Source organism: Thunnus albacares, chromosome 9 (assembly GCF_914725855.1).
Source record: "Thunnus albacares chromosome 9, fThuAlb1.1, whole genome shotgun sequence".
Lineage (NCBI taxonomy): Eukaryota > Metazoa > Chordata > Actinopteri > Scombriformes > Scombridae > Thunnus > Thunnus albacares.
The window spans coordinates 9,296,300-9,316,655 of record NC_058114.1 but is presented as its reverse complement, the minus strand read 5'-3'; the positions used below and the strand labels follow the sequence as shown (position 1 = coordinate 9,316,655).

The 20,356-nt window shown below is 38.2% G+C and overlaps 1 protein-coding gene and 1 long non-coding RNA gene across 2 annotated transcripts; one reads left to right on the top strand and one right to left on the bottom strand.

Moving 5' to 3' along the window:
- Window positions 1-1,683: 1,683 nt before the first annotated feature.
- Window positions 1,684-6,232, bottom strand: c9h1orf210 (chromosome 9 C1orf210 homolog). The gene is made up of 3 exons (XM_044361438.1): window positions 5,821-6,232; window positions 5,366-5,560; window positions 1,684-3,316 (listed from the first exon to the last, which is right to left on the bottom strand). The coding sequence occupies exons 1-3, from the start codon at window positions 5,873-5,875 to the stop codon at window positions 3,117-3,119; spliced, it is 450 nt and encodes a 149-aa protein (XP_044217373.1). The 5' UTR covers window positions 5,876-6,232; the 3' UTR covers window positions 1,684-3,116.
- A 16-nt stretch (window positions 6,233-6,248) lies between these two features.
- LOC122988814 lies at window positions 6,249-19,339 on the top strand. Its single transcript, XR_006404892.1, has 3 exons — window positions 6,249-6,328; window positions 6,664-6,673; window positions 19,328-19,339. It is a non-coding gene; the product is annotated as an uncharacterized LOC122988814 (long non-coding RNA).
- The last annotated feature ends 1,017 nt before the right edge of the window (window positions 19,340-20,356 follow it).

Here is a 20,356-nt window from a genome sequence, read left to right as displayed (position 1 = left end):
CCGGACCCGAGTGTCAAGTTACCGCACGTGCAAAAAGACGACTTCCCGTAGTGAGGCGCTGAGACTCGGCTATGAGTTTTTAACAGCGGTGGAAGAAGTATTTAGATCCTTTACTGAAAGTCTTGTATTATAAATAATACTTAATTGATCTATAAAAGTATTAGTTGCAAAATATACCTAAAGTATTCAAAATACTCACTATGCAAAATGGCTATATTATTATGTACAACAGATATATAGTGCCAGCAAAAAGTATTCACCACTCTTGGATCTTGTCATGACCTTTTAATGTCAAGGTGAAAACAAATCTTTATAAAGTGATCAAAAATTAATTATGAATAACAAAAAATAATGTTTTACATGTAATATTGATCTGAAGTAACTAGTAAAATAGCTGTGAAATAAATGTAGTGGAGTATAAAGTACAATATTTATCTCTGAAATATGTAGTGGAGTGAAAGTATAAAATAGCATAAAATGGAAATACTCAAGTAAAGTAAAAGTACCTCAAAACTGCACTTAAGTACAGTGTTTGAGTACACGTACTTAATTCCACCACTGGTTTTTGATGATTTTTGAGTTTAAAGGATAGGTTCACAGTTTTTCCAAGTCTGTCTTAAAACAACAGTCAGGTGTCCATATGAAACACTTCCCTCACTGTAATTATTCCTCCTGTTCATACTGGGCATTAAAAGAACCCCTTCAAATGCATTTTCAATGTAAGTGATGGGGGGTAAAATCCACAGTGTGTCCACACAGTCATTTTATGCAAAAATGTATTTAAAAGTTTATCTGAAGCTTGGGCTGAGGCTTCAACAGTCTGAGTTAGTCATATCAAGTGGATATCTGCCACATTTACAGTATTTTTAGCCTGGTGAATGCATTATGAAGTGATCTTTTAATGGCTGGTATGAACAGGAGGAATGATTACAGCAAGAAAACCCTATTTTAATGTTCATTTGGGCACCTGACAGTACATTTACCACTACTTTTATTTGACAGTTACAGCTGCTTGTTACATTTCAGATTAAAATTTTCATCCAAACCATATGGTGATGTTATAAAATATAATGCATTGTCATAGAGCTACTCAACAGTATAACTTAGGGCTGCAACTAACAGTTATTTTCAATATCAATTAATCTTTTAATTATTCTCTTGATAAATCAATTCATTGTTCAGTCTCTGAAGTGTCAGAAAATCATGAAAATCATCACAATTTCAAGTCATGTCACATTTACAACAGTCCAAAACCCAAAGACATTCAGCTTACAATGAGCCTATAAAACAGAGAGATGCAGCAAATCCTCACAGTAGAGGATTTAATGGTCTAATTACTTTAATTCAAATTTAAAAATTTTTAGTTTACAATTAATTTTCTGTCTGAGTATCATTCAGCTCTAAATATAGCCTTGTATTTTGAATGGGGTAGACATGCAAAATAAGTAGTTTGATACGTTTTGCTGGATACTTCTGTACTTTTTTTATATAATAGAGTATTTTTATATTGTTGTATTGGTACTTTTACTCAAGTAAAGGACGTAAATATTATTTCCACCACTGATTAATAACCTTCATGTATATTTAGCCAACATTTATAATACATACTCTATAGTCTTTTTACATTGGTGGTGGGCTTTAAATAATATGTAATAATGTTCCTAAATTTAGTCTCTATATGTGTTTGTATCAGTTGACGAAGCCATTGACAACAACCGTTGAGGTCTTTACTTGTATTTTGAAAGCAGAATCACTGGGTTTCCTGGTTTTGCTCTGGCGAGTCTGTGTGAACTTGACTCTCTGTGTTTCCGCGTAGAGCCTCGCCTGACAGCTTCACACAGACCTGTCAGACCGCTCTCATCAGCTGGATGGTCTCAGAGGATCCCAAACGCCCAAGGCCTCCTTCCGAGACGCTGTGTCAAGCTTAATCACTGTTGTTGTTACCAGTGTTGTAAAGTTTAAGAAGAAAGGTGAGTGTGGTTATTTAAGTTGGTGACCAAATGAGGCAAACAAGACCAAAATGTGAGGAAAATATTCTGAATGGAGAGTTGCACCCATGTTTTGAACATAAAAACAGACATGTCCCTTGCAGACAGACAAAATGTCGTAGTTTGACTTACAACTGGATTTTTATTCATATCAAACTGTTTACAAATTGCTGCTTTGCACTTATAATAAGAGTTTTGAGAGTCCCAGCCCATTGATGCCATCATAAAAATAGCAACCAAGAGTGGAATGTAACAAATTACAATTAGGATACTGCCTTTACTATAATTGAGCCGGCCTACATTTTTCATGTAGCACTATCTTCTTCCTATACATACCATATATTTCTAATTAAAAAATCTTTTTATGGCACATTGTAGCCTACTCAGCTTTTGAAAAAGCAGAAATCAGTGATGCTGTAACAGCACAATTTAAGAATTTGAAATAGCTTTGTATTTCTTTTTTTTCTTCTTATAAAGTCATTGATCTGTCTGAAAACTTTTCACTCAAAAATCTCAACATTTAGCACGACTTATTAATTACAGTAAAAAACTGGTCTTGAATCATATTATACATCCCTCCATATTATATCTACATCTTTGCTTGTGTGTCATTAACAAAAATGACAAATTTCTGTTTACATTTAGCACAATTATGGTTTTCAGTCTAAATCATAAAGGATTAAATCAGCCAAACAATCAACTCAGGCAAATAACTGTCAACAGATGCAAAGGTGATTGTTCAAGGTTCATATTTACAGTTGTTGGAAGAAGTTTTACGGCTTTGTTAATCACTATGAATAAAAAAACCATTTATGACCATTACTGTCCTTACAGAACACAGTAAACTAAACTAAATGAAGCATGACCTGTTTGACTTGTATTTATTGTCCTGAGAATATTCTAAAAATCTCTTTTAACAGCCCCCAGACCTGATATGTCATTCTGTGTGTCCTTAAAATGAAGAGGCTCTTGAGCACTGGCATTTACATGTCTTTATACTTTACCTAAACTTAACCAATGTTTAATAAGTGCCTGTTTTGTAATCCAAAACATGTATTTTACACAGAAAAGAAAAGGAAAAAGTGGGAGTGGAATTGGTGGTTCAGGGGAGTTGTAGAGCCACTCCTTCTAACCGATGGTAAATTCAATCTCATCCATCTCCTCCTCTGTGTCCTCCATGTTCTCCGCTGCTCTCTCAGCCCTCGCCCTCTCACTGGCTGGGATGTAGTTGTCCTCAATGAAGCCGTCATCATCTTCCTCGCTCACAGGAGGGAGACAGTGAGGGCTCATTCCACGTCCCTCTCGCATGGCAAATTGCACCTCCAGGCCTGGAAACAAGACCAGACAATCATTAAAAAGTAAGTCCAATACGTCATTTTGACTGACAGTGTCATCTGTATTTGTGAAATATAAAAACCTGGAGCTCCATCAATAATGATTAATGAACTGAATTTATGTGATCAACTTACATGTACGTGACTTAACTTTTACTTCCAAATTAACTTTTAATTGTAGTTTTATCAGCTGACAAGCAGAAAGAGTAATTGATGCTGTCATCTTTTCTATCATTCTGAAAATGTTCTCAATCATTTTTGGCCAGAAAAGATGTTTTATGTGTGTTAAGTTTTATTCAAATGTAGACAACACTGCATAAAGCACAGGAAAAAAAGATTTTGAAATAGAAGTTCATTCCCTCTTCCTGTTCCAGTTTAGGCCTTAAGTGAGCGTGACTCATTTTTAGGCAACAGTCACATTGCGTAAAAGAAAAGCAAGTAAAAAGACCCACAGTGAAGTGATATTGTACTGGTGTTAAACCTGTTTAATTGATTTAAACTGTAAATGCACAACCCGCTACCACGCCAAAGTGTGTAATACACCTGCCGGTTGACCATATCAGTGTCACGTTTTGACTCGTGTGTACACGTGTGTATGAAGGTGCAGTACCAGTGGGGGGGTGATGGTGTTTTATGGTGTGACAATGCTGTGGTTAAGGTCTGGTTAGGTTTAGGCACAAAAACCACTTGATTAGGGTAAGGGAAAGATCATGGTTTGATTTAAAATGATCACTTGAAAAATGGTGTGGGTTAAAATTGCAGTAAACACCACAGTAATCGTAGTTATGGTTTTTAAACTGTCCCAACACTCACAGTTAGAAGCTGGAAGCGAACAGCGGTCTCCTGCAGCAAAGTCTACTTTTTGCAAGTTATGGTCTATCCATCCACCCAACCCACCACCTCCAGATATGGAAATGTGTCACCTTATATTGACGTCACCTGAACTGCGCCACTTGACAGGCTCTTTGAAAGCTGTACATGCATGTGCTTTTCACACCTAGGCCAGGCAAAATGTGACACTGACATAAGTGAATCAGTGAGTCTATTACTTCTCTTTGGCGTGATAGTGAGCTGAAATGCAACACTGACATCACCTTTTAAAGTTATGCAAAAGTGTTAGCAAACAGTGCCTGTCGACACATCCAGCAGGTATGGACCAACATTTTCATTCATTTGATTTCTTGTTTCTGGCCACCTGATAAGTCCAGTGTTCACTCTTCTTTTAGCTCTTATGTGGTCTCCACCATCTCTTAAGTAAAATATCTGGCCTTTTAGCTGCTCCAGTATTCTCACCAGCTAGTCGCTAAACTTGTCTGTCTGCCATTTAGTGCAGGTACAGTAGGTTTATCATTGCTTTTTTTGCTGAAAACATCTGCCTGCTGCTGCTGGAAACCAGACTGATGAGAGCAGTGAGAGTGAACCAAAACAGTAAAGTCGTGGGACATAAAACCAAAACAATGAGCTAAAAGATGGATAAACACTCCATAAGACTGAGGGGATCTGCAGAGTCAGATGATAATTCTCTGTAGGTTCGTCACTATGAGTGACAGCTTTCACATTACATGTAGTCATCTGACCCATTGTATTGCAGCTTTAAGCAGTCGCTAAACACACAGTCGCAATAGTCCTTATTGCCATAGATTTTGTATTGTTGTTTTTATTGTCTAATATTTATTCCAGACTTGATATTGGTGCTACTGTGAAACTTCTGAAACACAAAGTGCATCACATCCCATGCAACCAAGGGGAAGAGGTTCAGGAAAAAAAAGCTAAAGTTAAAGCTTCTGTGAACTAAAAAGTATTTGAATAGCAAAAGAAAAGCATCAACATTTGTTGTTTCTTGCTAAATAATTTTTCAACGTCAAGACTGATGTTCATAATTCATAATAATAAAAGTGTTTATGTTCATCATCAGTGAAGCACCATTGGTTTCAATGCAGAATTGCAAATAAGATACGCTTGCTAAATGTCAAACAGCACTTTGCCCACTGTGTAAGCAAAATAATTACATTATTCCTAAAGTTGAATGGGTAAAACACAAACCTGACGGGTCACACTGGCTAATAGTGTCTGTCTCAGTCAGCCGCGTGTGCCTGTAGCTGGCCAGGTAGCGTCGAACCACCTGGCATTTAGCCAGAAGGGCAACAATAATGGAGACAGAGATGGCTGTGACCAGGACGGCCACCAGGAACTCCCAGTTGTGAGAGTTCGGTTTTTCTGTCTGGTTTGTCAAAGTGTCTGTAAGAGAAGAACATTTTTACATCTTACTTTGCCTGGTATGTTGATCACAAACTGGGGATTTCATCCTTCTCTTTGTGGAAAGCACCTAAATACCCAAATGTGGACATTTAATCCTCAGTGTCTATCATCTGTTTTAAGATGACTGTCTTTACCAAAAGTCACATTTAGGCTAAGACTGGCAAGTGTCTGAGCTATTCTTTTTCTGAGAATAAATGAATTTTGCAGAAATGAAATTGCAGATGTAAGTGAATTCTTACCATTTTGTGCTGTTGTAGTAGAGTTGTAGAGTGTAACATCTAATGATAGTGCCATCTGGCTTTGCTTTTGTCTATAAAGTCTCTATTGGGGGGAGACTTCTCCTGTGTGGCTCAATTTGCTGCTTGTTGGACGGGATCTGTCTCTTACTTTGGGGCACCATTAACTCTAGCATCAAATCATGGAGCATGGGAGTAAATCACACATATGTCAATCAAAAAACTGTTTCTGTGACCTGCTAGTGACAGCCTCTCTTTCTACAACAGCTGACTCTTAAACTCCTGTAACTGAAGCTGGGATGGAAGTTGGTGTTATATTGTCTTCAGCAGGTCTGGCGGAAATGTTGCAGAGCAGGCATCTCCCCAGATGAGGGAGGTAGTTGTCTGGAAGACTTCTCTTGACCAGGAGGAAGCTGAACCCTCAGAGCTCCACTAAGTGGCAAGGTTGAGTTACAAGGGAGTCCTCGGTTCAGTAAAAAGTAAAAGGTGGTGGCAACATTATCCTTCCAGAGTCCTTTTGCTGCAGTAAAATGAAGCTTTAGAGAAAGTAGGAAAGAAAAGTAGGAAATTAAATCAGTATCATTTTACATCTTGCAAATGGAAAAAAAAATGTCAGCTTTTTCATTTATGTGGGAAATCAGTAAACTATAATGCCCTAATACCCCAAATGCATTGTGGCTTTGGATTCTTTTGGATTCTTTGTGCAAGGAAATGCATATTTCATAACCAAATCATTCAAAAAGAACGTGAACAATCAAATGACCTAAATATTTCACTTAGAATCTATGAGGAGTTAATGTGTCATCATGAAAAGGAGACGCTGCCTTGATCCCTTAAATCCAGAAGTCATAATTGAGTACAAGTTGTCAGGAACTTGGAGGATATCATCCACAACAGGAAAAGTGTGTCGCAAACAGGAAGTCCCACAAATTGTAGAGCCTTCCTCCGAAGGTCTAGCTGACACAAAATACTGGCAAAACACTCATTTGTGTGTGTGGAAGAATGTGATTATGTCTCACAGCTTCCAACACAGGAGACACAGAAAAACGTCATCAAATATGACTAACATTAAGTTTTAATGATACATTTGTTTGTTGTTCTCAGAGATTTTGCACCTGTTTTCAGGCCCAATCTCATTGTATCCGAGTACTGATGCTACACTTTCACACGCGCTGTGGTCTGTGTGAGTTGACATCAAAACCTCACTATGTTCTGAATGCAAATACAAACCTCTCATCCTCAGTAACTTGTGTTCGAAAGAGAGAGGTCCTTTGTGTACAGATATTTGCAAATTTGCCAGATATTTGCATGCATGAGTTGGATCACTGTATTTACAGTATAGCTGTGAGGATACAGTCTGACAAGTTTGGTTCTTGTCCATGTCACCAACTGTTCACTAACTGTAGTTTATGTTTAGTATGCCTTGCTAGCACCTGTATTTTTGTAACATATGACCTGAATATGTTGTCCTAAGAAGTTCAAGGTCTTGTTTTTGAGACAAGACCTTGAATTGTTTCATTTGTCTCTTAATTCCTCCCTCACCTTCCTTTGGTAGTTTTTTTTTTTTCCATGTCAGGACCTTTTTCACATGCTGGTTGTTTTGCTAAGTAAGCATACCGAAACAAAAACCATCCAACAGTGGCGGAAGGAGTAGTGCGTCTTTTACTGCTGATGCACAAACATATAAATAACATTGTAATGCTGTAGCTGCAAAAAATTGAACTAATATGAACTATTAAGCCAGCTGATGTAATGTATTATCCTTAACTATAGCTGTCTGATAAATTTAGTGGAGTAAAGTAAAGTAAAGTAAAGTAAAGTAGCATGAAATGGAAATACTCAAGTATACCTCAAAGTACCTGAGTAATTGAACTCAGACAATATGTTCCACATCTGGCATCCTGTTAAGACAGGACATACTCACTGTAAGCTTTATTAAAGTAAATACACGTTTCTTTGGTTTCTTTTATTTAATTTTTCTTTGATCCTTTGTTAGGAGCAGGGAGCAAGGCTAACACTACGCTGTTAAAAATAAAAATTTTTGGTTCCCCAAAATTGTGATTGTTTCATTTTTTAGGGTAGGTTAAGATGTGTATATCTGTCTCTTGGCTCGAGGTGATTTCTCACAGCAAGAGGGGCCCCACCAGTCATTAGACCCCTTCCCTTTCGTCTCGTACAGCTATTCTCTTCAGCAGTGTTGGCTGTAAACACACCAACAGGGCTGCCTTTATCTCTTCCTGTTCTGTCCTCACAAAGGCAAAGCACAACAAAATATACACACCAGGCAGCGCAGGACCCGGGAGCTAAAGGAGAGAAGCCTGGGAGCGAAAGATCAATGTGTGTCAGATGCACTAGTGTTTGTGAGTTTTACTGTGCTGCTGTATATTCGTTTGTGTTTGTATGTGAACATGCATGCATAAGAGCGTGTGTTTGCATCTTTGTCTGCGAATGCCAGTGTTTGAACATTATTCTCAAAGCAAGGAGTCCATTTTTCTAAGTCATTCTTTGGTTTTTGTGCCCCAAATTGTGAGCCGAGTGTCAGTTTATAGACACTAATGATTGCCAGAGGCTTGCAAATGTTCTTTCTGTCAGCAAACTGAATTATACATCAAAATTGCGTTCCGCCGTGGAGTGTGATCACATTCCTTTGAACAGTCAAATTAACTGTAAGTATTTTATAGTTAGAAACTTGATTATGCCAGTTGAGGTGGCGGGGTCTTTAATATCAACTTATACAGCTTGAGCTTGATTTGAATTTTTTTTTAAAAAAAACATGAAATATGACACTCATACAAATCATACTTGATCAAGCAAACACCTCTCTCTTTCTTGGCCTGGCTGCAGTAATCATAGATATTCATACAGCACAGATAATCACACATCCGTCCTTCAGCTGACCCTCACCCCAACAATCCACAGAGCAACGTGCAAGCCTCCCTCTTTCCCTCTTATCCCCCTGCCAAGTTATGTATTTTTGTCTTGCTTTGAAATCTGTGGAGGAGTCAGGCTGTGCTATTGTTTGTCGAGGATAATGGCATAAGGGCTGATTATGCAGTGAGTTCAAAAACAGCTGGCAGAGACATTGTTTATGAGTGTAATTATTAAACTCTCATCTGTAAATCAAGCCCACAGACTGTGTAAATTACTCTGGCATGAGAACTACACCTTTGAATAATGTTTAACCTGCTGTATTGTGGTTGTGGCTTTTGCCTTAAGTTTAATTGAGGTCACATGAGTGTAAGCGAAGTGCCCTTAAATGCCATGTTTGGTTTTTGCCTTTCAGCCTGGGAATAATGGCAGTGTCAACAAAGAAGCTGCAGGGGCACAATGAGTAAAAGCCAACCTTAGTTATGTTATGATACCAAAACAACACACTACATATCCTGCATTATGACCACAAATGATAATATTTGATATTTAAAAATCAGCTTTAGTACCTGGCTCCTTTATTGAGCCTTAATGCTTCTTAGAGATTGAAAAAAAGAAAGAACAAATGTAATCTAAAGAAATTGAGCTATATATGAATGAGGTACTGTTTGGGGTGAAAACAGCAAGTGGCCAACATCAACATGTGGGTCGGCGCTTGTCATTAGCAAAAGGGCGCAATAGGAACATGACTTAAATATATAAACCGCTATCATTTTTGATGCACAATATATATTATGGCATACTACTTAATGACATATATGTGATTACAGTGCAGTTTTTGCCCCAAATTGAGATGAAATATCTTTTTAGCCAAGGTGCAGGAAACAGTTTAGCTACCAGGCCACTAAATTGTAAACATCATCATTATGTGTCTTTTCTGCATTGAGAGAAAATGGCCTTCATCAACTGCTACAGCATGAGCGCTGAATAGTCTGTTTTACCTTTTGTCAACTGAATCTATGAGTATATCTCATCATTTACGACATAAAACAAATGTTGCTCCATTTTCAACCCGTGTTAAGGCATATTGTACCGCATTATGATACAATAACTGGTAATTATTGTATTATCAGTTACAAGATAAGCTATAGCCCAACAAGCAAGTCATGATAGTCACATGATCTGTACATAGCGCAAAATAGTCTGTAGACAAGGCTTTCAAAGCTCTGACATCGCATTTCAAGTCTTACCTGGTCACCTGTTGGTGTAATTCCTTCTAGCTTCAGCGCGTTCACCTGCTGTCTGTGGGCTCTCGCATTTCACATCAGCATAAACTCCTTTTTTTTTTTTGTTTGTAAAATGGAGAAATGTTGTGCAAAGGTTGAATGAGGTGTGCTGTGCAGCTGCTTCCCAGAAGGACAAGTTAATGGATAACTTTGTAACTAAGGTGTGCTCCCTCCCACCTACTAGTCCTCCTCTCTGTCCAATAGCACACCAGACATGGTCAGAGGCAACGCTGTCACTCATAAGTGCCAAACCAGGAAGAGGTAAAATATGATGCAATCATTTACAGTCTAACTACCAGGGTGTATTCATAGGTGAAAATGTAAGCAACCAGTCAAACCTGCTTTTTTGCAAATAGATGTCCCACTAGGGTAGATGAGATTACAGTTTAATCAAATAATCCTGTCTGATACATGCTTTGTATGCCTTTTGCAGATATGGTGTGTGTAAGTGTGTGTCAGGCACCACACCTTGCCTCGCTAATCTAAAATGTACAACCCCGTACAACCCTTTTCTCAGTCCTTTTCAAATAAGGGAGGAAAACAGACAAGACACAGTTTGTGGCAACAAGGAGTTTTGTTTATGTAAGACGTACCGCCTGAGGGGAGAGAATAGACCTCTGGTGGCTCTGAAAGGAAAAGCGAGGTGACCCTGAAAACAATAGGGCCACTTCCTGGCCACTCGGCAGTGCACTCTGCATCTTTCTATCTCCCTCCCTTACTCTTCCTCCTTACCTCCCTCCCTCCCTATGTTCCAGGATGCTTCAGCTGCATGTCTTGAGGCAGATAGGAGGGGTGAGGATGGGCTGGGACAGTAAAATGATAACTCAGCAAGCATCAGCTGAAAGAAGCAGCAGGGTTTCCCACCATAGATACAAAGCGCTGTTTGACTGTTGGACTATGATAGTTAGTGCCATGTTTTATCTATTTAGTATCTTAAAGAAAGATCTGATCATTAATTAAATTAAATGATACTGAATTGGGATAAGAACAAGGTGGATACTGGTGAATGGTTTTATATTAATTCTGCATTCATTGTTTGTTTGTTGTTATAGCTGTTTTAAAGGACCAGTGTGTAGGATTTAGTGGCATCTAGTGGTGAGGTTGCAAATTGCAACCATCTGAATACCCTTCCCCTCACCCTCCCCTTCCAAGCACTTATGATGGCCGCAAAACTTGCGGACAAAGGCCTCTCCAGAGCCGGTGTTTGGTCTGTCCGTTCTGGGATACTGTAGAAACATAGCAGTGCAACATGGTAGGCTCTGTGGAGGGGAACCCGTTCCCTATGCAGATATAAAGGCTCATCCTAAGGTAATGAAAACACAACGATTCTTATTTTCAGGTGATTATACACCAATGAAAACATACTTATGAATATTATATTCCATTTCTGCTGAGCCTGTTCCGTTAGATACCACTAAATTCTACACACTACACCTTCAAGTATTTACAGGACGCACATGTAAATAATGCAGCAGTTGAATATGCACCATCTTTATTGTGAATGTTATGTAGAAATGAATGTGCAAGTGTTTATTGCTATTAAAATAATTTGTTAAGTAATGAAGTTATTTTAGATATTTAAGTTCAGTCATAGCATGTGAAACAACTCTATAAATTATTAAAGTATTCACTTGTCTTTTTTGTATTTATTTGTTTGCCTCTAACTCTGCTAAAAAAAAGATTAAGTATATTAGGTTGCACTTTGCAGTATGCAAGCCAGCATGCTTTTCTGGCTATTCTGACCCACAATCCTCTGCACAGCGAAAGATATGTCACATGGACTGAGGCCACGAGAGCACAAACCAATGGCAGCGCACTGACAGAAGTCAGTAGTATGTCCCAATTGTGTGCATACTGCATGCATACTGCATGCAACAGTACATACTTTGTAAGGGCAGCTGCAGTACGTACTAAAAGTAAAAAGTAGAAGTATGTGATTCGGAATGCAGCAATAGACTGAGTGATGAAGTTACACCATTGGTCGGCTGAAACTAAGTATCCCAGAATGCATTTCGCACTAACTGACAGCAAGTAGCAATGGCATAGATTAAGCTGTTGTAATTTTCGCTGTAGGACTGTTAATATGTCACTTTATTAGGTTTTAATATTTTTTCAGGCAAGCACAGTGTCACAATTACGTACCGAAGGAGTCTGTCATATGACATTTACGCGAGAAAAGAAGATCTGTGCATCTTTGCCGGTGTAACTTCCTGTCAATTTCCACGTTACATGCATCTAGTGTCAAATACATTTACAAATGCAAACTTTACACACATGAAACACACTGTGTTGGGGTCATTTACACTTAGCATTAATGATTAACTTGAAATTTACTGCCTTGAAACTATTTTTCGGGTTGTGTGTGAGTGAAATAATATATAAAACATATAAAAATAGCTTAAATCTTAAGTCACCCCTTCTTACAACAGCACCATATAGTCTTCACCCAAAATCTGGTGCAAAGTATTTTTGTTTTTCTTATGTGTACAGCACCTTGAGTTACAACTACTGAATGAAATGTGCTATACAAATAAATAAACTTGCATAAAAACAATGGACAACAAGCGATGTCCATGTCTGATGGTAACCAGGCAACATACAAATTAAAAAGCAAAACAAACCTCTAGCATTTCATACACAGGCAAGCCATATACTAGGTTTTGACCTAGTCTTGTTTATAATTGATGTCAGACTATAGTGTCTGCAAACATATTTTACCTTACAGCTACTGTCCAGAATGTAGCAAAAGCCAAGTTTATAAATATAAAAGTGAAACAGGGATTTGACAGGTGGATTTGTGCAGGAGTTGAACATCAACCTAAGCTGTAGAGTTACATTTTTGGCATTATGCACAGAAAAAACTGTAGTAATTGTTTAATCAAAATGTTGCACATAGCAGCTACTGCATGGACATGTATTTAAAGTCATATGTTTTCCTGGCTATATCGTCAGTCCATTTACAACAGGCAAATATAAATAGGCTCAAGGTCATTAGTGGCACCAGTGGAGCTGCACTCAGATTCTGGATAAGACTTTTGGAGGAGACCAGGGGCTTTCCCCACTTTTTGCCGCCATGGGATGTTTACTGTTTGTGCTCTCAGAGGAGTGGTGGAGGTCTGAGGCCATGGCCCCATCTGTAAGGAAGATAGGAAAGCCTTGATAAGTCTTTTAAGAGGGGGGAAATAACAACACATGCTGCACTGTACATAACAATGGACAGTTGGACCAGTTGAGGAAGAGCTATGTGACAAACAAGCCCTCCACTGGCTATTAAGCATCAAGAAAAGACAATCCACAGAGCTCAGCAGCCTGAAACGACTGTCACATTTTTCTTGGCACCGCTGTGATTTGCAGACACATAAGTGTAAATTTTACAAGGTGATAGCTTCACATTGTTCACATTTTTTCTGTTTGTGAGTCCATATGTGGTCTCCATCTGGAAATACGATAATGTGAGTGAGGCACTCAGCACATCTGCTTAAAATCTGTACATCTGTGAATGAAACAGCTGCAATTTTATTTAAATGTTGCATTATTCTCTAAGTTGTATAATGATTTGTATATTAAATGCGATAATCAACATGTGCGGTCTAATTCCATTCATCGAGCAGCCGTGTAAAACGCACACTAATAGTACCTTTTGTCTTTTTCTCCTTCATATCCTTCACTTGGCTGCTGTGATGACCCAGTTTCAGCACTAAGGACGTTTAAGTTTCATCTAATTTAATCTAATAGAAGAGTTTCCTGACTATATGTGCTCAGTGGTGTAACATTACATTCCTTACTGGCACTAACATGCAGCAGGAAGAGTACAGAGACTGTATTTGTTTGGCTTGAGCTTCTGCCACCTTTTGCAGGTGTAATACTGTATAGTTAACTATATAGGAAGAGAAGAATTGGATACTATCAGTGGCAATCAGTCTTATTCTCTTTTTACTCTTCAAGGTGAATAACACCACTTATTAAAACACCTACTGTATGTGCAATATAAAACATAAGGCTGGATACCTAACATATTCTTTAATGGTCCCTAAAATGCATTCAGATCCATGTTTAATGACCTGAGTGCTTTTCTCTGTGAGAAAAATGATTTATCCAAATGGTGTGTTAATCAGTAGTTTCTACTACTTAACTGTGTGTTTTGTCATGGTTGTGTAAACAGACTGTAACAATACGCTGACTGATAAACTTGCTGTAGAAAAATGGCCCCACCAGCACAGAAATATCCCCACCTGTGGAAGTATAAAAAACAGAGCTGCATTAAAGATGTCAGTGGCTGACTACGGTATGTTATACCTTACTGTATCTGGTAACTTTGAGAGATTCATGGAAATGTCAACACATTGTTAATAAAATCCAACTGTGCATTTTTCTAATCCCTCTGTGAATGCTAGGAGAATGTTTATGCGTGAAAAGCGAGAGTGCTGCAGGAACAGTTCAGCGAGGAATTTGTGTGTGAAACATCTCATATGGTGGTAATAATGACACAGTATAAAAGACTTACTACTACTTATTCAGGTTTGGCCTGTAGAAGAGATCTGTATCTGCAACTCCCTCTGCAGGTGTCCAGTCTGTGTATCCAGTATACATTTGAGGATATTATTCAGTGGGGCACACAATCTAACTTTAAAACAAAACATACAGTACATTTTGCTGTTGGCTACTTGTTCCCTTGGAACCTGTAGGAAATCTTTGGAGACAAGTCCTGCTCAAAACAATTTTCTCCAATTTTAAACTGTTGCAAAAGCATATTGTAACATAAAACCCATCACTCAAAGTGACTGTTTCAAGATAAGTCCTTGTTTATCATACATTTGACATACCTGCAAATAGAAGCATTATTTTTGATTTTTGCCAGAACAATTCCTTGAAACATATCATATTTTAAATAAAGCAAAAATCCCAAACTTGTAATTTATCTTAATCAAGTGACTTTGCACAACAGAACCCATTGTTTCTTATCTTATCTGATATTTCCTGTTGTAGCTTCTCGAATATTAAATCCCTAATGTGCATTAAAAGTGTATCTCCTTCATCTGCAGTTGGCAGCACTGCCATACTCACACCAGCACCGTTGCATGTAAGAGTATGTTTTTATACAAACTTCCTCGGTAACTGCGGGTGCATGCATGCTTTGGCACCAGCAGCTATCCAGCTCTCTCTTGCTGTGTCCCTCCTACTCACTGGCTGATGGGAACAAGAACCTATGGCCTGTGGAGCCGTGTGACCATGCCTGTGTGTGTCTGTGTGTGTGTGTGTGTTGAGCAAACAGCTATGTATCAGACAGGAGCCGAGACCCTCCACCTCCACCCCCGCCGTCACCTCCACAGGCCTTTTCCTGCCTGTAGGGTGATTCCTGCCCCTGCGCTCCCTCCACTTCCTTCACACACATATCAGCCTCTAGCAGCAGTACCTCTTCCTGAATCTGGTTCAAGTTCTCTGGACACTGTGGACAAGCAACAACAGCTCATCCATCTCTCTCTCTCTCTCTCTCTCTGTCTTTTTTTCTCTCTCTCTCTATCCTTCTCTCCCTCTCCCTCTTTCTGCTTTCTCATTCATTTTCTCACTCTATCATTCTCTTCTAAGTTAACACGCTGTTGAATTGTACTTCCAGGCGCCTCTGCGATTAGTCTCAATGCACATGTGCACAAACTCTCTTGCATTTTTCTTCCTTTCAGTACAGCACTCTCAGGGTGTTATTCAACTTCCTCAAAAAGCGCCTGTAATATTCCAGAGACGTGTTGGCTGGATTCAGTACCACTCCCTTTCCACAATTTCCTTGATATACATGTTCCGATGGGACAGATATTCTATTTCTGTAATTAGGATTTTCAGCTCTAACTTGCATAATAATAGCGATGAAAAAAAAAACTGCTGCTCCATCTTTAGCTTGCAGCTAACAGAATAAAGTCTGTTAGAAATAAATGTATGACTGAGTCATGGCTGTGCCAATGTTTCACTTCATTCAAATGGATGTTTGGTCATTATTACAGAAAATGTGAAACCAAAATATCCCTTAAAAATTCACAACACAGATTTTAGAGTTGCAACAATTAGTCAATCGAAAAAAAACTGGCAGCTATTTTGATAATTGAATAATTGTTTAAGTCATTTTAAAGTAAAAATGTCAAACATTTGATAGTTCCAGGTTGTTGGTTGGTCTTAGATTATAGTTAATAGAATATTTTTGAGTTTTGGACTGCATGTCAAACAAAATAAGACATTTGAAGATGTCACCTCGTGCTTTAGGGTATTGTGTTAGACATCTTTCACTGTGTTCTGATGTTTTATAGACCAAACAATTCATCGATTTATCATGAAAAAAAAATTGCACTTAATCAATTATGAAAATAATAGTTAGTTGCAGCTCTAGGAGATTCTGTGTTTTTATTCTGATAACATAAGAACAATTTCAGTGCTTCACTTTAGCCAAACCTGTTACCAAACCAGAGACGGATGAGGAGAAATGTTGGATCATACTAAACAGGATTACTTTGCTGGAGCCTTTTATTCTTCTGGGAGCTGTATTTGATATGTAAAACAAACAGACAAGTTCAGTTTCTCAACTTTATATGTGACATTCACTTTCATAAACAAGACAATAGTCATGAAACCAGTTCTCCTGTTCTGGAAAATATTACACCCCTCTCATTTTTCTTATCTGACTGTTTCTGCTGACCGTCTGACATTATGTTATCCTACATGATCCTGTACTGGGGGGAACCTCAGTGCTTTTTCACATTAAACCTATAGGTTGACTACATGCTGTTATGATTAGGGCTTCCTTAGTCTGATCCACAGGCTTTCCATAACACCATTAATGAAGTGTGTGGCTGCACATACAGTACACCTACCTGTCCGAGGTCAGCAGTGGGTATAACATCAACATCCATCAACATCCTGACAACATGGAGGGTTTGTTTGGTGTCAGACTGGAGAGTCACCCTGCTCTGCATCTGGTGATGGACCCAGATCACCCCATCCCCATTCCCAGTGCCCCACCCTCACCCCAGGAGGCAGACTGGGAGATTAGGGTTGGTGGGGGGGTCACTCTGCCTCAATTCTGGGTCATGTTTTCTTTCCAATGTGGAACTGATGAATGGATAGGAAAATAAAGTTTAGGTGAATGTTGCTTCTTCATCCCAGTTACAACTGTGTTACAGTTAAAATAAAGTGAATATATTTAGCTTCTCATTTGGACACCTTGGGGCTCATTAAATCATATTCATGTGACATGAAAAATCCTCCAGAAATGAACATTTGAACTATTTTAAGTCAGTGCAGCAGAGTTTTGGAAATATACTTTATTGCTTACTTTACTGCTACAGCAGTGACTGTTTTTGTGTTTTCAGGGTCAAAGCTCAAGACTTGATAGTTTACATGTGTCTGTCAACATAAAGTAAAGTAAACATATAAATGTCATAAGATGATAAACACGCCATTTGAGCACCAGCAATATATTTTTTTTCAAGACAGGAGGTAAACTTTAGTTATTTTTCTCAGCTTTATTACTTCTGGCATTGTTGCTCTTTGACTGTTGTATCTTGTCGTTAGGACATTACATGAAACATATCAACCTAATTTTCTCAAGCTACCAAATATATGAATATTTTAGTTTTTAGAGGTCGTGGAAATAAATATTTAAAAAGTAGAAAACTAGCAGTAACACCAGCCAAGGCTTGTCGTCTTCCTGTTATACCATGAAGTAGAGAGAAACGATTTGTCCATTAATAAATTATTGTGATTTTTTTTTGTTATTGATTTTATTGATTTATTTGCTTTCACATTAAAAAAAATGTATAATTTTATAAAAGAATTAATCATGTGATGTGTATACAAAAACATTAACATATATGAAAACACTTTTGCCTACATATAATCAGCTATACATGAATTTAAAGTAAATAAAGAAAAAACCTGGTGCAGAAGAGGCAGGAAGCCAAAAGCTTATAAAAAGACCTCCTAAAAACTAGAGAAAACTAGTCAAGTCAGTTTTATTTATATAGCACCAAATCACAACAGAAGTTATCCCAGGGCACTTTTCACATAGACCATTCATTAGACCTTACTCTTTAATTTACAGAGACCCAACATTAATTTTGGAGACTCTAGCAGCCACAAGTAAGCCTTCAATCCAGGAGTGCAGTGTTCTAGTGGGGTAATAAGGTACTATGAGCTCTTTAAGATATAATGAGATAAACTATTGTGATGTAAAAAGTCACACAACTGATTGGCGACTGCTTTCTCAAGGTTCTTAGAGAGATAGGGAAGGTTAGATATAGGTCTATAGTTGGCTAAAACATCAAGAAGAAGTTTAATTACAGCTACTTAAAAGGACTGTTGTACATAGCCTGTTAATAAAGACAGATTGATCATATCTAGTAAAGAAATGCTAACTAAGGGTAAAACTTCCTTAAAGCAGCCTAGTTGGGATGGGGTCTAAGAGACAGGTTGATGGTTAGATGAAGAAAACCGATGAGGAAGGTAGATTGGAGAAAAACAGTCTAAATATATATCAGGTTTTACAGCTGTTTCTAAGGTTCCTGTATTAAAGGATAAATCAGGGCCTGTTGAGGGCAGGAGGTGATGAATTTTCTCTCTAATAATTAGAGTTTTATCATTACAGAAGCTCATGGAGTCGTTACTACTGAGAGCTATAGGAATACATGAATCAGTAGACTAATGACTCTTTGTCAGCCTGGCCAAAGCACTGAAAAGGAACCTAGAACTGTTTTTATTTCCCTCAATTAATGATGAGTAATAGGCAGCTCTGGTATTACAGAGGGCCTTCCTATATGTTTTAAGTCTATCTTGTCAGCCTAATCAAGATTCTTCCAGTTTGGTAGAACACCATATCCTGTTATATCCTGCTTGCTTTAACTGGCAGGTCTGGGAGTTATACCATGGAGCTAACGTCTTATGTTTTATTATCTTCTTTTGTGTCATTCACAGTGAGCCTGCGGCACTATCAACAAGATGATCAATTTGGGAGGGCCTAAAGTTAGCATAAGAGACCTCTGTTAGATTGAGACATGATACTGAATTAAATGTTTGTGGAACTGTTTCTGTAAATTTAGCCACAGCACTATCAGATAGTCACCTAGTGAAGACATTTTTGTCTAATGGCGTGTAGCCCAGTAATAGGAATTCAAAAGTTATTAAGTAATGGTCTGATAAAACAAGATTCTGTGGAAAGACTGTTAAATGTTCCGTTTCGATGCCATAGGCCAGAACAATGTCAAGGGTGTGGTAAAAACTGCACATGAGTCAAAAAGTGAGATAAACACAGATAATACCTTTATCTGTACTAAGGACTAAAGTTGATAGAAACACTGAGAATTCAGAAAAAAATTCAGAGTATGAGCCAGGAGGGCAGTACACTATAACAAATAGAAATGGCTGAGAAGTTTTCCAGGTTGGGTGAGAGAGACTAAGAACAAGGCTTTCGAATGAGTCATGCCAAATTCTAGGGTTGATTATTAGGCTTGAGTTGAAAATGGCTGCAACTCCACATCCTCAGCCGGTGTCTCGAGGAATGTGGGTATTAATATGACTGGGGGGAGTGGATTCATTCAGGCTAACATATTCTTTATGACACAGCCAAGTTTTAGTAAGACAAAATAAATCAATATTATAGTCTGATATTAGATTGTATAATGCAGCTTTAGATGACAGAGATCTAATGTTTAAGAGTCCACAATTAATTCTCCTATTTTGTTGTACTATTACAGTGGTGGTGTTAGTTTTTTATTAGACTTTTATGTATAACTCCTGTTCTGTTTACTTTTGATATAACTGATTTAAGTGTTCAGGGGCAGACACAGTCTCTATGGGGTTTTTGGTGGGTTACTGCTCTAATGGAAGCGCAGAGAAGCGTGTAAGAATGCAGCTCTGCTTCCTGGTCTCAATTCTCGGTTGTCATGCTTTTGGTCTCATAAACTCAGCTATGTTTCTAGATATGAGTGCTGCTCCATCCAAACTGGAACGTATGCCGTCTCACCTAATCAGACCAGGTTTTCCCCTGAAAGTCTGTCAGTCATCTATAACCACGTCATTTGCTGGACACCATCTCAACAGCCAGCAGTTGAATGATGAATTGATGACATGCAGCTACACATGTCATCACTGGTCAGATTTGGTAGGGGCCCAGAGAAAACTATGTAGTCCAACATTGTCTTTGCATATGTACACATTGACTCAACATTAATTTTAGTAACCTCGAATTGGTGTAATCAGGAGTTGTTACTGCCAATGTGAATAATAATTTTACTATATTTATGCTTATCCTTAGCCAGCAGTTTTAAATGGGATTCTGTGTTGCCCGTTTTGGTCCCAGGAATACATTTGACTGTGGTCGCTGGTGTCGCTAAATTCATGTTTCTCAC

What these genes read in the sequence shown, in the direction of transcription:
- c9h1orf210 (XM_044361438.1), bottom strand. Translation starts at nt 5,875, where the DNA reads ATGGCACTATCATTAGATGTTACACTCTACAACTCTACTACAACAGCA. An exon ending in TACTACAACAGCACAAAATG is followed by an intron (nt 5,561 to 5,820) that starts GTAAGAATTCAC and finishes CTTCTCTTACAG; the next exon opens with ACACTTTGACAAACCAGACA. An exon ending in TAGCCAGTGTGACCCGTCAG is followed by an intron (nt 3,317 to 5,365) that starts GTTTGTGTTTTA and finishes TCTTGTTTCCAG; the next exon opens with GCCTGGAGGTGCAATTTGCC.